Below are 17433 nucleotides of genomic sequence, written 5' to 3' on the forward strand. Positions count from 1 at the left end.
TTACTAACAGACACAATATAACCCGACTAAAACTAACCCACAGACTGGAAAAACAGGGGAACATATATTATGGCGGATGATTAAAGACACACCAGGGATAACAGAAAAACAAAACCTCAATTAACTTATACTGAACAAAATCTAAAAATAATATGCAAATAATGAGTTATTGTCCAAAACATAACTAACATAAAAACAGAAACTGCAATACCCCCTTAAGGTAACAGGCTCTTGGTATTGTCCAATTGTCAACTTCTTCTATTTAGATGTTCTGCTTCCTTGACTAGCGCTACAAATACAAAGTAATATACTGACAACTCATCAAATAAACTGAATTTACAAAAATTAAATGACTTATTTAATAATCTGTACAATAAAATGTGTTCAATGTACTATATTAGAAAATTTAGTACTGGATTGTTTGGCAGCAGGGTTAGCCATCACACTCCCAAGAGGAGTTTGGAAACATTTTCTGTACAAACCTTCTGGCTGACATATAGAAAAACTACCATTCCCACGAACATCGTTGGACTGTGGGTGGAACCCCACACAGGCATGGAGCAGAAATGCCTTACTTAAAGTCATCCTGTTGGTCCAAACTCAGGACCTTCTAGCTTTTGCATTGCAAGACATTTAAAACCACCAGGACCTGGAGTGGCCATTACCAAGTGAGCAAAACAAGCAGATCTGTCAATAATGCCGTTTTAGGAGCTGTGAGAATTTATAGATCAGAGTGGACAAAGAAAGATTTAATTAATGATCATGAATTATTATTGTATACATAAAAGGAGATGGAAACCTTCAAAGCTCTAGGCCACAGCTTCCATACTGGATAACCATTACACTTTCACACGTGTAATGACCTTGAATAGGGTTCAATTTCATTCTTCTCTATGTGCTTTTAAAATATCTAAAGAACCTGGGTTATCAGAAACCACATTTTAGTATTTTTTTTAATGGTCTCTCTAGATTTCCTAAGTTTGAATATGCTGCGTCTGACAAAAAATTCCCTTTAATTCTGCAAATGAACTTCAGTTTCATTGGCTTCTTATTCAGTTGTCTGTTTAATATGAAAGTCAGTATGTCCCTTCTCAGAATAATATGAGAAAGCACAAGGGACACGTCAAGTTACTGTACTTACTGCATGGATTGAATCTAGAGAGCACCGAAAATGTTATGAATACAAAGTTAAAACCTCACAGTGAAAGCTTCATACGGTGATTATTACTGTGCCTTGTGAAAAGAGGCATCATTAAGATGGTAAACCAATGTTCATTGAAGAACAATCTTAAAAATATATTTGAAACAATGAAAAATAAAACTCATGCTCTACAGTCACCGATTAGTTTAATCAGCCGATACTGTCATGTGACTTTCGAAGGAAGAGTCATGTGAGCTACAGAGCGGAAGTTTATTAATTTCAATCATGGCGACCGTTTGGAAGTGTCATTGCTGAAGTGCTGCGCAGTAAACATTAGCGTTTTATCAAGTGTAATTTTGACAAACGGTGTAGACGGCGAACTTCTTTATTGCAGTCAGTCAACATGGGTCTTGAATAGCATTTGTCCGCGTGTGCGACACGGAAAAGGGAGAGAAAAGGAAAAAGCGTCCGCCCTGACTCACTCTGCCAGGTAAACAATAACTAACAGCAACGGAGCGACACACGGCTGATTGATAGCGGCGGCTAGTTTGACGGGAGTTCGCCTGTCAGTGAATCGTTTTGGTTTTGTCTCTTGTTACTGTCTCACTTCGATGTAGCGCTATTTCCTGCTATTCTCGCAATTGCTTCCACCCAATCTTGGCAGATAACGATCGCTGTAACAGATAATTAGTGAAAGCTATATTTCCATTTTAACTTTGGTAAACCAGGTGAATCTTTTAGAGGTAACATGACATGTGGTCGTTGTAGAACAGGGCAATGTTAGCTATATAAAATTGATTAAAATCTAAATGCTGCCTGGACAAGCGTTTCTTCCGTGTTTGTCATTTTTTTAATTTACAAATTGCTTTTGAAAAATATATTTAATTTGACTGACAAAATCATTCACTTTATTACTGTAAAGAGCCAATGTTATAACGCTACCTCAATAGTTAAAATCATTTTATCTTTTTTTTTTTCCCCAAACAAGTTTGCTGCAAAAGCAGGGGAGCTGCACAAATCGAACAAAGTTTGAATGAAGCCTGTTGTGCGCTTGTTGTTTAAATGGGTGGCAACTTTTTCCTCTTAAATCTGACTCTTAAACCGCTATAGTGAAATTAATTGTCAGATTTTTCTTGGCTGCCGAATTCTTTAGAATGTCTCTTAAATGTGTTTTCATTCATGTAGGCTCGGTCTGCTGTAACATTTCGTTGTAGAAAGGCTCAGTAAAACATCGCAGTTCTGAACTGGTGCTGGAGTGTTCCGTTTTTGGCAGGTATACTTCCTCTAAATGATTTGGCACGAATCCCGAATTGATCAGAAAACCCACTAAATTGTGTACTGTATTTTTAAGCCATTTACACTTAACGTTATGTTTGTAGCAAAGTCAAGTTTCTAAAACGAAAGAACGAAAGAATTCTGAATGAAGTTTGGAATGGTGTTCATCACGCTTTTTATTATCCGTTTTAGCTTTTTATTTACACATGAGACAAATAGCACTGTGAATCCGATCCTGATAACTGTCCCCTTTGTCAACAGAACTCGCTGATCAAAGTTCAAGTCAACCGAGTTGTATCTTTTTTTTCCAGCTGTGCATTTAAATAATGCCACTAAGTGAGGTTTTCTGATAGCTTATTTCTGGTTCCTATAACTTTTTTTTTATATGAAAGCTGCAACACCTTGTGTGTGGCTATTATAATATTTGGTTTATAAAATGGTAGGTGGTTGGTTGTAGAAATGTCCATGTCAGTTCTCCTAAGTCCAGGGTGACTTTTTTGGTCTCTCAATTTAGCTGGCACATACATATATCAACGATAATTCAATGTACTGTCACTAAAACCTTAATAAAGCCCACACTTTGTATTTAACAAACTAAAATTGGTACTATTTGATATTTTTTTCCTAAAGTATGACCGGTAAGTTGTTGCTTAATGTTTTGTTGATCAGTGTATCCATTTATTGACTTATCAGTTCTAAAGGAAACCTTTATCAATTTATAACCAATAGTTAACATGAAGTGCAGATCAGCCCAGCTGTTTAACAATTAAAATCAAGATGACAAACAGGTGAAGGTGTGATAAGGTGAAGAAAAAAAGGTTGTTCAGTGTTTACATTTACACATTTGTTTTATCATCAAAAGCTGATGGTCAGGCACAGCAAGAATTTTAAAGAGATCTCGTCGCACCCTGTTAAATGTTTATGTATATTTTTACTACTTTGTACCATTTTATAGAGCAAACAGTTGAGTTAGCCTGGGGCCTGGGAAGGGAGGTTAACTCTTTTTCGTAATTAAATTTTTTATTTTTCAAGCTCAGTGTTTTAATACAAGATAACATTAGTACACAGTTCTCAAACATGGTATTTTTCAGCTATTTCCATCATACAAAAACATAAAACACATAAAGTCTACAGTGTTATGGTATTGATGAAAAGATGTTTGTTTGTTTTTAAAGATAAAATTCTTTTTAATTTAACTATGTTTTATTTTGAGATGGACCGTTAACAGCTTTAGCTCAGTAACTTTCTTGTCGTTATCACATCCTCTAGCACATGAACACCAGTTTGAAGAATGTTTCTGTGAGGTCAGTCTTTGCCTGATGATGCACAAATATTAACTATATCAGCAAATCCTCTTTGAGTTCCCCCCCCACCCCCACCCCCCCAAGTCTGCATTTAAATGAGGTCCGTCACTGAGCAACATGTTGAAGTGACCACATGACTGTAGTTTCAGAAAGTCATGTCCAACATGGCTTCTCCTTTCTTTCCCTCTTCCTCTTCTTTAGCTCAGGTACTCCACATCTTTAGCCTTCATACCAATAGTTTTGCTATTTTCATAGTGAAAGTTATTAAAACTCTTGAGTTGCCAGGAAAAACAGCTAATGAGAGCTTTTTTATCTAATGCAATTCAAATGTGTTACTCAAGTTCCGTCATTAAATTCAGTTGCTTTTTTTTTTTAGTTTTATTTTTGTATTTTAAAAATGTATTTTGCATATACAAGAATATGCTAATGAGAAAAGTTTTGAGTCAAGGATGTTAGTATGTTTGAGCTTAGTTGTCTGGATCACGTTTAGATATGGCTTCTTTTTTGACCTATAGAGTTTTAGCTGGCAACGGCAAATGTCACGGTGGATTGTTTTTCACCGACAATGTTTTCTGGAAGTATTCCTGAGCCCATGTTGTGATTTCCATTCCAGTAGCTTTCGTGTATGTGTTGCAGTGCCGTCTAAGGGCCCAAAGATCACGGGCATCCAATATGGTTTTCCGGCCTTGACCCTTACGCACAGAGATTGTTCCAGATTCTCTGAATCTTTGGATGATATTATGCACTGTAGATGATGATAACTTCAAACTCTTTGCAGTTTTTCTCTGAGAAACTCCTTTCTGATATTGCTCCACTATTTTTGGCTGCAGCATTGGGGGAATTGGTGATCCTCTGCCCATCTTGACATCTGAGAGACACTGCCACTCTGAGAGGCTCTTTGTAAACCCAGTCATTTTGCCAATGGACCTAATAAGGTGCACATTGGTCCTCCAGCTATTTATTATATGCACATTTAACTTTCCAGCCTCTTATACCTGTCCCAACCTTTTTGGAATGTGTAGCTCTCATGAAATTCAAAATGAGCCAGTATTTGGCAAGGCATTTCCAAATTTCTCACTTTCAACGTTTGATATGTTATCTATATTCTATTGTGAATAAAATATAAGTTTATGAGGTTTGTAAATTATTGCATTCCTTTTTTATTTACAATTTGTACAGTGTGACAACTTTTTTGGAATCGGGTTTGTAGTTTGGGCTGCACCTAATCATAGCTGTCACTAGTTAGTTATTAAGACAACTTTTATTAAACCCTTGTGCTAGGAAGCACAGGAGTAAAAAGTTATATTTCAAATATAAGGAAAATGCTTTTGATAAGAGTTTGCATGTTCCACCCATGCTTGCATGGATTTCCTCCGCTCACTCCCACAGTCCAAAGATATGCATGTTCATTTAATTGCCCATAGGTGTGAATGTGAATGGTTGTTTTCTCTCTGTGTTGGTGCTGAGATAGGCTGGCGACCTGTCCAGGGTGTACTCTGCCTTTCGTCCTTTGAAAGCTGGGTTTGGCTTCAGCCCCCTAAAATCCTACACAGGATAAGCTGTTACAGATAATGGATGGATGGATGCTTTTGATAGATGATTCCCGTGTGAGATTCATTTAATTAATGATGCTGCCCCTAGTGTTGTGGTGTTTTAATCATTTCTCCTTCACCCAATAATTATTTAGTCTATAAATGTCTGATGTTGGTGACAATTTCCCAACCCAGGCACATTTTCCCAGTGTATCTTTAAGTTGTTATTTTTTTATGTTGCCCAAAACTAACAATCTTCAGTTTAGTCTCATCCTCACCACGGATTCATCAAAACTGGACTTGCCAGTTTTTCACAGTGCTACAACATCCTCTTGTCAGTTTTAAACTCAAACATTTTCTCAAACAATAAAGTGCTGGTTATATTGGTGGTGTTTTTATTTGTGCCATACAACAGTGGGCAGTTACATTGTGAATCATGGGAGCAACAATTATGTGCTCACCATAGAAAACCTTTTAGGTCTTAAGGTTTTTATTTCTAGCATTTATTTTTGTTTGAGTGAGACTCTGGATGGTTGTCTCCATCTTGATAAAGGTTGGCAATCTGTAAAAACACCTAAGGCTAAAATGGAGAATGTGTCTATTTCTCCATAACAAGGACATTACACAGCCTTGAAAGCTGCATTGTGCCAAAAGGCCTTTTTGGACTTGAGTTGTGCAACCGCAGTTCCCAGCGAGGTAATAAACATCATGCTGAGAGATTAAATTACATTATGACTGGTATAGGAGAGAATGTCCACAACTATTCCAGAACCCTGGATCACTTGCCTGTCACTCTCTCAAAGTTCAGAAACTATGTAACTATCTCACAGGCAGTATCTAATGTGAACAAACAAAAGTCATGTTGTGTGGATCGTGTTTATTTTACTCCTCATGTAACAGTCACAAAGCTTATGTTTATCTCCTGGAAAGTTGCTCAATCAACCAGTCGTTTCAGCTCAATTTTTTTCAAATATAATTAAAAAGCATCTTGGCATTTTAAATGAATGAATGGTGATAATGATAATGGACAGAAATTGTCTCCATTCCTCTGCTCAGGCGTGATCATGTCTCGAGATGAGCCCACATCCAACTCTGCGCCATTCTTCTCTGATGACAGCGAGGGGGAGGAGCAAGGCGAGGCGGTGAGTCAGAGGCCACAGGAGGAGTCGGCCAGTGGCGTGTCCAGTGTCCGAGCCCTGCTGACCGTCCTCATCCTCTGTTACATCAACCTGCTTAACTACATGGACAGGTTCACCGTGGCAGGTACACACAACACCTGCAACTTCTCAGCTGTCCTTGTGTCACTTCAGAGTTTCCTTGAATATATTTTTTTAAACTACTGAACAAAATTCGCATTTCGTGCTGATGGATTGTAACCAGCTTGTAAGTATTGCTTCAAAATGCCAAAAAAAGAACAGTAAGGGCATTAATTTGGGTCAAAGATCGGCTTGGGTCTTCGTGGATCATCCAGCTCAAGGCAGGTGAACTTTATTTTGGTCTACCACGACTTTTTTTGTCCTAAAACCCTAAGGAACTTTTAAAATTTTAAAATGACTGTCTACTGCGTCCAACCTCGGCAGCGATGGCATTTTGTGAGTGCAGCTTTTAACATTATAAGGCTATGGTGTTAAACTTTTAATCAGCTGCTGAACAGTCTGTTTGAGTTTAAATGTAGTTTTTAATACATTTCCTACTCTTCAATTCAACTTTATTTATATTGCGCCAATTCACAACAAAGTCATCTCAGGGCACTTTACAGAATAAAGTCACGATTATAAAGAGTATAGAGAGAACCCAACAATTCCCCCTAGAGCAAGCTATAGGCAACAGTGGAGAGGAAAAACTCCCTTTAACGGAAGAAATGTCCAGCAGAACCAGGCTCAGGGTGGACGACCATCTGCCTCGACCGGTTGGGGTGAGTGGAAAGTGAAGAGAGAAAAGAACAGAGCAACAAAAAGCAACAACAAAACATCGGGCAGGTTGGTAGGACCAGTAGCTGCACGCTGGAAGACATACAGCTTCAAAGCCGGGGACACCTGCAGAAAAGGACAGAGAGAGGGAGACAGAGAAGGACAAAGACAACTACGGGAGAGAAAATTCAGAGTTAATGACATACAGTGGTGACAATTGTGGGGTGAGAGGAGAGGAGAGGGTCAAGAGGAGGAAAGGAGCTCAGTGCATCGGGGGGTGGGTCCCCCAGCAGTCCAAGCCTATAGCAGCATAACTATAACTAACTATATGCTTTATTAAAGAGGAAGGTTTTAAGCCTAGACTTAAAAGTAGAGTACTTTTTATTTTTTGTGTCTTTCTCCTGTTTCACCTTTGGCATTTTGAAGCACTACTTTACCTGGTTAAAAATGCGGATACTTGTAATTTTCCAAACGGTCATAAGATTTAGTTCTGGAGTGTATATCTTTGAGCAAGACAGGAAGTATCATGTGACTTACAGGAGCAAATAGTGACATTTAAAACTACAGTAAAACTATTGCTGCATTTAACATAAGCCCAAAGAAAACCTTGTTCACATTTTCAACTCTATTCATATTTGTGTGTGTGTGTGTGTATGTATATGTATGTATGTGTGTATATATATATATATATATATATATATATATATATATATATATATATATATATATATATATATATATATATATATATATATATATATATATATATATATATATATATATATATATATATATATATATATATATATATATATATATATATATATATATAAGGAATGTGAAATAAATGCAGTTCATTTGACTCCCACTAGGTGTTCTTCCTGACATAGAGCATTATTTTGGGATTGATGATGAAAAGTCTGGTTTACTCCAAACAGGTAAGAACCCTAAACTGAGAAGCTACTGTATTTGATGAAAGAGCAAAATGTCTCCTGCATGATGTACAGAAAATACTTTCATGGTCAATTCAGTTGAACTTTTTTGTTACAATAACTTACAAAGACCTCATTTCTGTCAAAGTGAAAACAGATGCCTATAATCCCACCTAATCTGATCTATAATCTAAATCATTAAAAATAATATAGAACTGGAAATAAAGTAGGTCACCTAAATTATTACGAGTGTATAATTTATATTTTTTAAATCTTAAAAAAAATCAAGGGAGGAAAACTTCCAAGGTGGTGATTCTCCTTTGGCCACAGTATGTTGCAGGCATTTGGTTTTATGTAAATCATGTTTGAAAAACTAGTTGCTAAGAACATTTGGACAATGGTTTTGTTTCAGTTTTCATCTGCAGCTACATGTTCCTGGCTCCTTTGTTTGGATACCTTGGCGACAGGTACAACAGGAAGTTCATCATGAGTTTTGGCATTGCATTCTGGTCCATAGTGACACTTGCCAGCTCCTACACCCCAAAAGAAGTGAGCGACATGTTGCTTTTCTTGTGACCTAATTTCCACTTGCCTGATTACACTGATATGAAACGTTGTATTTTTTTTGGACACTCTTATCTTAATCCCTCCTCCTCCTTGTTGTTTACCTGCAGCATTTCTGGGCCCTGCTATTGACACGAGGCCTGGTTGGAGTCGGGGAGGCCAGTTACTCCACAATCGCTCCCACCATTATCGCTGACCTTTATATTAAGGGGAAGAGGACAAATATGCTCTCCGTCTTTTATTTCGCCATCCCTGTCGGCAGGTCGGGAAAGAACTTCTCTTTTAATAATTTTTCTGATTATTCAGTTATACATTAATATAGTGTGGGGCTGCAGGATTTGATGAGAAAGTCATATTGTGATTATTGTGGACAATATTTTGATTTGAAATAGGCAAATGGTATCATGAGTGTTGCTTATAAAGAAAAAGGCACAGATAATATAACCCAATTAATATAAAACATACAAAACCAAAAAAAGTTTCAGTGTTTTAAAAATAATGTTATTATATTTTTCCAAATTTCAATTACATGCTAGGTGATGGCACACACCAATTTGCGTATCTGTGACGTCATAAGATAACATTGTATTTACAAAAACTAAAAAGCAATGTTAAAATATATATATATATATATATATATATATATATATATATATATATATATATATATATATATATATATATATATATATATATATATATATATATATATATATATATATATATATATAAATTATACACACACATATCGTGCGCGTATGCTTATTGTATCAAAAGCTTTTCTTGCATTATTTGAAATTGTTATTTTTGTTGCATAAAATAACATATCTACTTTTTTTTTTTTCATTTCTGTCAGTGGTCTTGGATATATTGTAGGGTCACAAGTCAGTACTGCAGCAAATGACTGGCATTGGGCTCTGAGGGTAAGCCAAAGATATTTGTGATTCTCCTGATCTAAGTTGATTTACATTACTGAGGCTGAAGCCAAATTTCTCATGAAGATTGCTGATCCGCTGTCTAGAGCTACACTTGGTTTATACAAGAATGAGTGTCCTGAAGACTGCTTTGACACGATTTCTTCTCCTTCAGGTGACCCCTGCCTTGGGGCTTATTGCATTGTTGTTGCTAGTGTTTGTGGTCAAGGAGCCTAAAAGAGGAGCAATTGAAGCTCGACCAGAGCAGCACCTGCACCATACCAGCTGGTTCACAGACCTGCTGGCCCTGAGCAAGAAGTATGTTCAGTTTTACTCAAATTTAATGACAATCACTGCTGGATAAAGTCAGGAATTTAATTCCTTTACTCAGGACTATAATTGAATTCCTGACCATAATTCAGTGGAGCACTGTGTATGGAAATCTAGTATCTACTGTCTGTTTAAGGCCTTTTATATACAGTTATATGATAAAGTTTGCACCCTATTACTATGAAATGGGGGAAAAAAAGAGTAAATATTTTGTTTTAGATCAACAATAATTAATGCACATTTCATCATTTTAAGTAACAATTGTATAGGAGTTCATAAAAAGAAAGATAAGTAGGTTATTGTAAAATTTGCATCCCCCTCTTTTAATGTTTGACAATTGTTTCTAAAGTTTTTTTTTCAGCATCTTATTCTATAGTGTGTTTTTGTTTTGTTTTGTTTTTTTTTTCACTGTTATCATTGCCTCATTATTTTGACAAGTACTGTACTTGCCACAAATGCTGATATTATTCAACTATTGCACCTTTCACATGAACAGTCTCTTACCTTTACGGGAAAACCTAGGTTTCACAGAACATGTTGATAACCAGCTTCATCATAGTTGCTATGCAGAACGCTCAACATTAGGTTAAGACAGACAACCACAGGAGAGGCAGAATAAGCTGAACTCGCTTTGTGATTCCGGCACATAATTTAATGAATCTAAAGAAATGTCATGAATGCAGCTCATACATGAGCATGTGAGAGCCCTGTAGGAGTTTTAAAAAAACTGTATTGTACTGTATTTTCTAATCTATTATGAAACATGACACCACCATTATTTGCAGCTTGCAGCACCCCAGGTGTTAAATACTTTGAGCACTGCGGCTCTTTCTGTAACCATGCTTTCATGTTTGAGTCATTGTGGAACATCAGTGTAACGGAAACGATAAGATGCCATCAATTTATCCGATAACTAAAAGAACAGTGTTACAAATTGTCTGAAAATGCCTTAATTAAGATGCATCACAGATCCATGACAAAACATTGTCAAACTATTAATAATATTTACATCTGCCTGTTTTTCTGCTTCCATGCCTGTAGCAGCACCAAAAAGTAATTCAGTCCTAATTCAATTTTTTATTTTCTTTCCCCTTTTCTTTTGCAGCCGCAGCTTTGTGTTTTCTACTTTAGGCTTCACAGCAGTTGCTTTTGTCACCGGCTCTCTGGCTCTCTGGGCGCCAACGTTCCTCTTCAGAGCAGCTGTCTTCACTGGGGAGAAGCCTCCTTGTACAGAGGGCCAGTGCTCCTCCTCAGACAGGTATCACACACATGATATTACTGTTAATTCTGAGTTTGCAAAAAACGATGGTGGAGGATAAATGGAAATAAAATCACCTGTTTCTGACACTTTCACTGTCGCTTCCCTTCAGTCTGATCTTTGGTAGCATCACCTGCGTCACAGGCGTGCTAGGTGTGACCAGCGGCGTGCAGGCCAGTCGACGGCTGAGGACTAGGACATCCAGGGCAGATCCACTGGTCTGTGCTGCTGGTCTGCTCCTCTCAGCACCTTTCCTCTACCTGGCCATCACCTTCGCTCAGGCCAGCACCATTGCCACATATGTGAGTTTGCATATTGTCTCTTACTGCGAAACTTACAGATGCCCTATAATCCTATAGTCACTTTTCTTTTAGCTCTGCTTTGGTTTCCCTGCTAAAGGAAATATGTTTCTTTGACTTATACATGTTCTGTGTGTTTCCTTAGGTCTTTATTTTTCTCGGGGAGACATTTCTGTCCATGAACTGGGCCATTGTGGCTGATATTCTACTGGTGAGAACCCAGTGTCTTTCTTTCCATTCTAATGTTCTCCTGTTAGTGCAAATCACAGAATTATATTAAGTTGTCTGCGATGAAGAAGATCACGAGTTATTCAGAATGCACAATGTTATGTCCATTAAACTTAATATGCATTTGAGTTTTGGTGCAGTCCTAGACTTTATATTAACACAGTACAATACAGAGACAAAATATTGGGAACTTTGGTATTGAAGTGTTTTCATTGTCATTGTTTTCATTGAAACTCAACTTGTTTCTCAGTATGTGGTCATTCCCACCCGTCGCTCCACAGCCGAGGCTCTGCAAATCGTCATCTCCCACCTACTGGGAGATGCAGGAAGTCCGTACCTGATAGGAGTGGTATGTACCTGTCCGCATGCGCACACACACACACACACACACACACACACACACAAAACAAGATGGACAAAATCAGTTTGGAACAGAACAAAAACAGTATCATTATGTTTTTTTGTTTTTGATGCCTCATATTCACAGGACAGCTGGAGCACAATGTCAATCTTCCCATCTGACTTTCTCTAAAAAGCATTTTTCTACTTTTACCTCAAAATATATTCATTAAGTACACATAAACACCAACATTACTTTTTATGTGACAGTTGAATATACATAAAACAGGTTAATGTCACAAATGTGTTCCCTGTCCTTGTCTTAGATTTCTGACTCTCTGCGGAAGACGGACTCTTTCCTCTGGCAGTTTCGATCTCTGCAGCTCTCTCTGCTGCTCTGCTCATTCGTTTCTGTGGTGGGCGGGGCTTTTTTTCTCACCACCGCACTCTTTATCGAAAGAGACCGTGAGCTGGCTGAGAATTTTGGTGCCACAGGTGAGACTCACTGTTTTCTGTCACTGTATTAAATTTGATTCTACAACGCCATTTCCAAAACAGCTGACACCTTCTAAATTGTTAATCACAACACAATACAGTGACTTGCAAATCCTTCAAAATCTGTATTTGTTCGAAAAGAGTCGTGTATGTATTAAAATTATTGTAGTATAGGTAGATACAAGAACAGTGTTTGATCTGTGATAATTTAATGTAATCATTGCTTTTACAATTGAGCATTTACAATTCAATTAAAGTGCAACTATGACTGCTGCCAGTTGATCTTTACAGCATGAGCGTAAAAGTCACAGGTCCTGGTGAAGAAAGGCCAATTAAAAATGTGTCACTTAACACAACGTGCAAGATTTATAAAAGTGTCCCAACTTCAGCCTAAAAAAAGATTTTCACAAATCAGCTTCTCAGTAGCAAATGAAAATCTGCTGGTCTGTCTTCAGCTGTAAAAAGGCAGAATACATAAATACATTTCCTCTTGTTTCTGTGTTTACAGATGATGAGCCGATTGTTGTCCCGAAAAGCGGCCGATCCACCCGGGTACCAGTGTCTAATGTTCTGATCTGATGACAGAAATCTGCTGGACATTCTTCTTGCGTTCAGCCCGGTCGCACATAGACCTGTGGTTATTTTATTACATTTTTTAGGACTCTGGACACTGTCTGCCATGCAGAAACATTTTAGGATACGTTTATTTAAACCTTTTGGTCAATACTTTCTTTTTTTATAACTTGCCCGGGAATTCAGGAAATAATTTTGCGTTTCGTGTTTAGATGTTATTTTTGACATGAATCAACATACGTTTTACTGGAAATGTTCAGGGTGGATATGATGTTGATAAAGAGCACAAGAGAGTCTGAGGCAACAGAAACCGCTCTGTGGATTTGGTTTAATTTTATTCGACAGTCAGGAGCATTTGGCCCAGAGTGAAATGACATAACCTATAAACCTGATGAATATCTTTCCAGCAGTCAGCTGCACTTTAAACATGCTGATCTGGGATCAGCCACAGAAAACAATGGCAGTATGTTCTTACGGTCGTATGTTCTTATACAGCACAACCTTTATTAATCAGTTTTCATATTCATGTACATGTATTTATATATGTATATGTTTGAGCTAGTTTATTTATAACACTAACCAACTTCTACATCATTAGTGACGGTTATTACTACAGTTTTAATCCCCTTGCTTTAGTTTAAAATGTTTCATGTGAATTCTTGGACATTTTATTTTAAGGACTAACAGTTTGTCGCAGGCCTGTTCTTCATCAGGTAGACCTACGACAGAAACTAGCTTGACAGTCTGTTTCTAGTCACGGCAGGCAGATCTCACCAAAAAAATTTTAAATAACTGTCAATAATCAAAATTGTTAACTTGACTTTATTTTAGTGAATCTTTTTTTTTGTGAGCTATTAAAGGAAAATGATCTTTTCAGGTGTTTGTTTGCAGTTTCTACAACATATTTCATCAACAGTGTGGAAATTGTATTTATTTATTTTTAAAAACAGGGTAATTATTATAGGTACAGTATGGAATTTATACTAGCAGTGAAACACTTTTACTTCACTCGTTATGCTCCACCATGCTCTGCACAGCCCTTCAGGTAGTTGCAGTTATCCATTTACAATAAATAAGAATGCTAATATACAGTACTTACCTATCAGGTGGAAACCGTTGCCCTTCTCTGATAGGTCAGTTGGGCGAGCCTTTCTCAAAATGAACATCTCTGCATCTCGGTGTCAAGAAAGGCTTTCACCACACCTCCACATTAGGATCATTTTCGGAGCATATTTCTATTTAAAAAAAAGAACAAAAACAAAACATGAAAAATGTTGCACACTGTGGGCACTCGGGTTTCCTCTCTCATTCCAAAGACATGCATGTTAGTTTATGGTTGTCTGTCTGTGCTGGCCTGTCCCACCCACTGACAGCTGGGATAGGCTCCAGTCCCTTTGGACCCTGAACAGGATAAGCAGCTACAGATAATAGATGGATGGATTAATGTTCCAATGAAAGTAAAAGGTCTTTTTTTAACTTTAAGCAATAGTTCATTATTTTAGAAAATCCACAAAATCATTCTTGCGGAATGTTAAATGGTTCAGACTTGTGACTGGTCTAAATCTGAATGTGAAAATATGCAGCCAGCTTCACTTTACGCTAACAGAAAACTATTTTCGTGGCTCTGTCAAAACATGACTTCCACCTACCCACATCTCTCTGTTGTACGATAGTATGGTTTTTTGTACACGTTTAAGAAAGTCTAAAAACGATTCCATGCGGGACTTGTTGCCCATGCAGACTGAACGTCTTCCATTATGGTATGATTTAAACATTATATGTGCAGGTTTAGATTTTAATCCCTTTTGAAGCACGTGGGTAATTTCAAACCCCAGTAATAAATAACTAATGCTATAAAAGCAGTTACATTTTTATTTGGAAAAGATGGTGGTTGCCCTGGTATTTAAATACCAGGTGACTTTTAGGCTTTGAATTATTCTGCTACATATTTCCTTTTCTTATCATTTTTCTATACAGTTTAAGGATAGTAGTGTCTAGTGTAGTGCACCACAGCTCAGTGTGACATTTTCGTGTTGTTTGTTCGGTAAAAAACAACAATGTCATACATAATCAACAATATTGAATCCTTATTTGAGAAGCTGAAACCAGTGTATGTTTACATGGAAAAAATGTTTTTGGTCCTTAACTTGATGAAAGATAACATCCTTAAGATGACATAGGCCCATCTGGGAACCAGCAACAGGATTTGAGGAATTAGAGAAGGAACCCTTTGTTAAAATACATACTATAGGGTTGTATTGTCTTTTTTACAAATACATTTGCTACATGGCTGTGCAGTAAAGTGTGTGAAGTGGCAGCTGAGAAAACCAATGCCAGCATGATGTTTTTACTTTGCACCCCAAAAACGCAACTGCTAAATATCTGCTCAAATTGAAATAGTCAGGAATATAGACCCTATTCTGAGTCATATGTTGATAACATTTTGCAGAATAACTGATGATATCAATCTCTGTGGGGGAAAACCAAGAGTTATACGCAGCAATTAATCAGAAATGACGATGTTAACCACATGCCAAACCAATCATTTCAGATATTTCTCATGTAAAACAGAAAAACCTAATAAGCTTAAATCCAAAAGTGCTGTCACATGCATTCTAATTAAAATGGATTAAATCTGCTACTGTCCTTTTCTTTACCTTTAAGCTGTTCCCTTTCAGGGGTCGTCACAGCGAATCATGTGCCTCCATCTAACCCTGTCCTCTGCATCCTCTTCTCTCACACCAACTAACTTCATGTCCTCTCTCACTACATCCATAAATCTCCTCTTTGTTCTTCCTCTAGATCTTCTGCCTGGCAGCTCCAACCTCAGCATCCTTCTACCGATATATTCACAGTTTCTCCTCTGAACATGTCCAAACCACCTCAATCTGGCCTCTCTGACTTTATCTCCAACACATCTAACATGAGCTGTCCCTCTGATGTCCTCATTCCTGATCCTGTCCATCCTCGTCCCTCCCAAAGAGAACCTCAACATCTTAAGCTCTGCTACCTCCAGCTCTGCCTCCTGTCTTTTCTTCAGTGCCACTGTCTCTAAGCCGAACAACATCTCTGGTCTCATCACCATCTTGAACATCTTTCCTTTCATTCTCACTGATTATCTTTTATCACACCTGACACTTTTCTCCACCCGTTCCAACCTGCTTGCACTCGCCTCTTCACCTCTTTTCCACATTCTTTGTTGCTCTGAACCTCATACAATACCACAGCTCCTCTCTCTGCACCCTGTCATACACTTTCTCTAAATGTATGAAGACACAATGCAACTCACTATGACCTTCTCTGTACTTCTCCATCAGAATCCTCAAAGCAAATACTGCATCTGTTGGACTCTTTCTAGGCATGAAACCATTTTGCTGCTCACAAATGTTCACCTCTGCCCTTAGCCGAGCTTCCACTACTCTTTCCCACAACTTCATTTTATGGCTCATCAGCTTTATTCCTCTGTAGTTGCCACAGCTCTGCACATCTCCCTTGTTCTTAAAAATGGACACCAGTACACTTCTCCTCCAGTCCTCAGCTTCCTCTCACTCTCCAAGATCCTGTTAAACAAACTAGTCAGAAACTCTACTGCCACCTCTCCTAGACACTTCCATACCTCCACAGGTATCAGGACCAATTGCCTTTCCACTCTTCATCCTCTTCAACGTTCTCCTCACTTCACTCTTACTAATCTTTGCTACTTCCTGCTTCACACCAGTCACCTCTTCTACTCTTTGTTCCCTTTCATTTTCCTCATTCATCAACTCTTCAAAGTTTTCCTTCCATCTTCCCATCACACCTGGCACCTGTCAATACATTTCCATTCTTTTCTTTAATCACACTAACCTGCTGCACATCCTTCCCATCTCTATCTCTTTGTCTGGCCAACCTGTACAAATCCACCTCTCCCTCCTTAGTGTCCAACCTAGCATACAAGTCCTCATATGCTCTTTGTTTGACCTTTTCCACCTCTACCTTCACCTTACGCTGCATCTCCCTGTACTCCTGTCCACTCTCTTCAGTCCTCTCACTGTCCCACTTCTTCTTAGCTAACCTCTTTCTCTGTATACACTCCTGAACTTCCTTGTTCCACCACCAAGTCTCCTTGTCCACTTCCTCTTTCCAGATGACACACAGAGTACCCTGCTACCTGTCTCACTGATCACATTAGCTGTAGTGGAAATCTGCTCCAGTCACCACTCTCCCACCTCTGGACATCCTCTGCCCTGTCCTCAGAATGCTCCTTTTAGCTTTATCCTATAATTTGAAGAATGTACTAGTTTGTGTAAATGTAAGAAGCTTCTGAAGCTGTTGCATCATGATTCTTAAAGAAAACCTT

General features: G+C 38.0%; 1 protein-coding gene across 1 annotated transcript; it reads left to right on the top strand.

Moving 5' to 3' along the window:
* The first annotated feature begins 1406 nt into the window (after positions 1 to 1406).
* On the top strand, positions 1407 to 13970 carry spns1 (SPNS lysolipid transporter 1, lysophospholipid). Its single transcript, XM_067476522.1, has 13 exons — positions 1407 to 1631; positions 6309 to 6515; positions 8035 to 8100; positions 8507 to 8643; positions 8769 to 8920; positions 9515 to 9581; positions 9748 to 9890; positions 11008 to 11160; positions 11273 to 11462; positions 11605 to 11670; positions 11938 to 12036; positions 12353 to 12521; positions 13030 to 13970. The coding sequence occupies exons 2-13, from the start codon at positions 6317 to 6319 to the stop codon at positions 13098 to 13100; spliced, it is 1512 nt and encodes a 503-aa protein (XP_067332623.1). The 5' UTR covers positions 1407 to 1631; positions 6309 to 6316; the 3' UTR covers positions 13101 to 13970.
* The last annotated feature ends 3463 nt before the right edge of the window (positions 13971 to 17433 follow it).

Source organism: Channa argus, chromosome 15, assembly GCF_033026475.1.
Source record: "Channa argus isolate prfri chromosome 15, Channa argus male v1.0, whole genome shotgun sequence".
In the NCBI taxonomy this organism is placed as follows: Eukaryota; Metazoa; Chordata; class Actinopteri; order Anabantiformes; family Channidae; genus Channa; species Channa argus.

Coding starts and splice junctions, on each gene's coding strand:
- spns1 (XM_067476522.1), top strand. CDS start 6,317: ATGTCTCGAGATGAGCCCACATCCAACTCTGCGCCATTCTTCTCTGAT. Junction 9,891..11,007: donor CTGCTGGCCCTGAGCAAGAA/GTATGTTCAGTT, acceptor TTTCTTTTGCAG/CCGCAGCTTTGTGTTTTCTA. Junction 11,463..11,604: donor CCAGCACCATTGCCACATAT/GTGAGTTTGCAT, acceptor GTGTTTCCTTAG/GTCTTTATTTTTCTCGGGGA.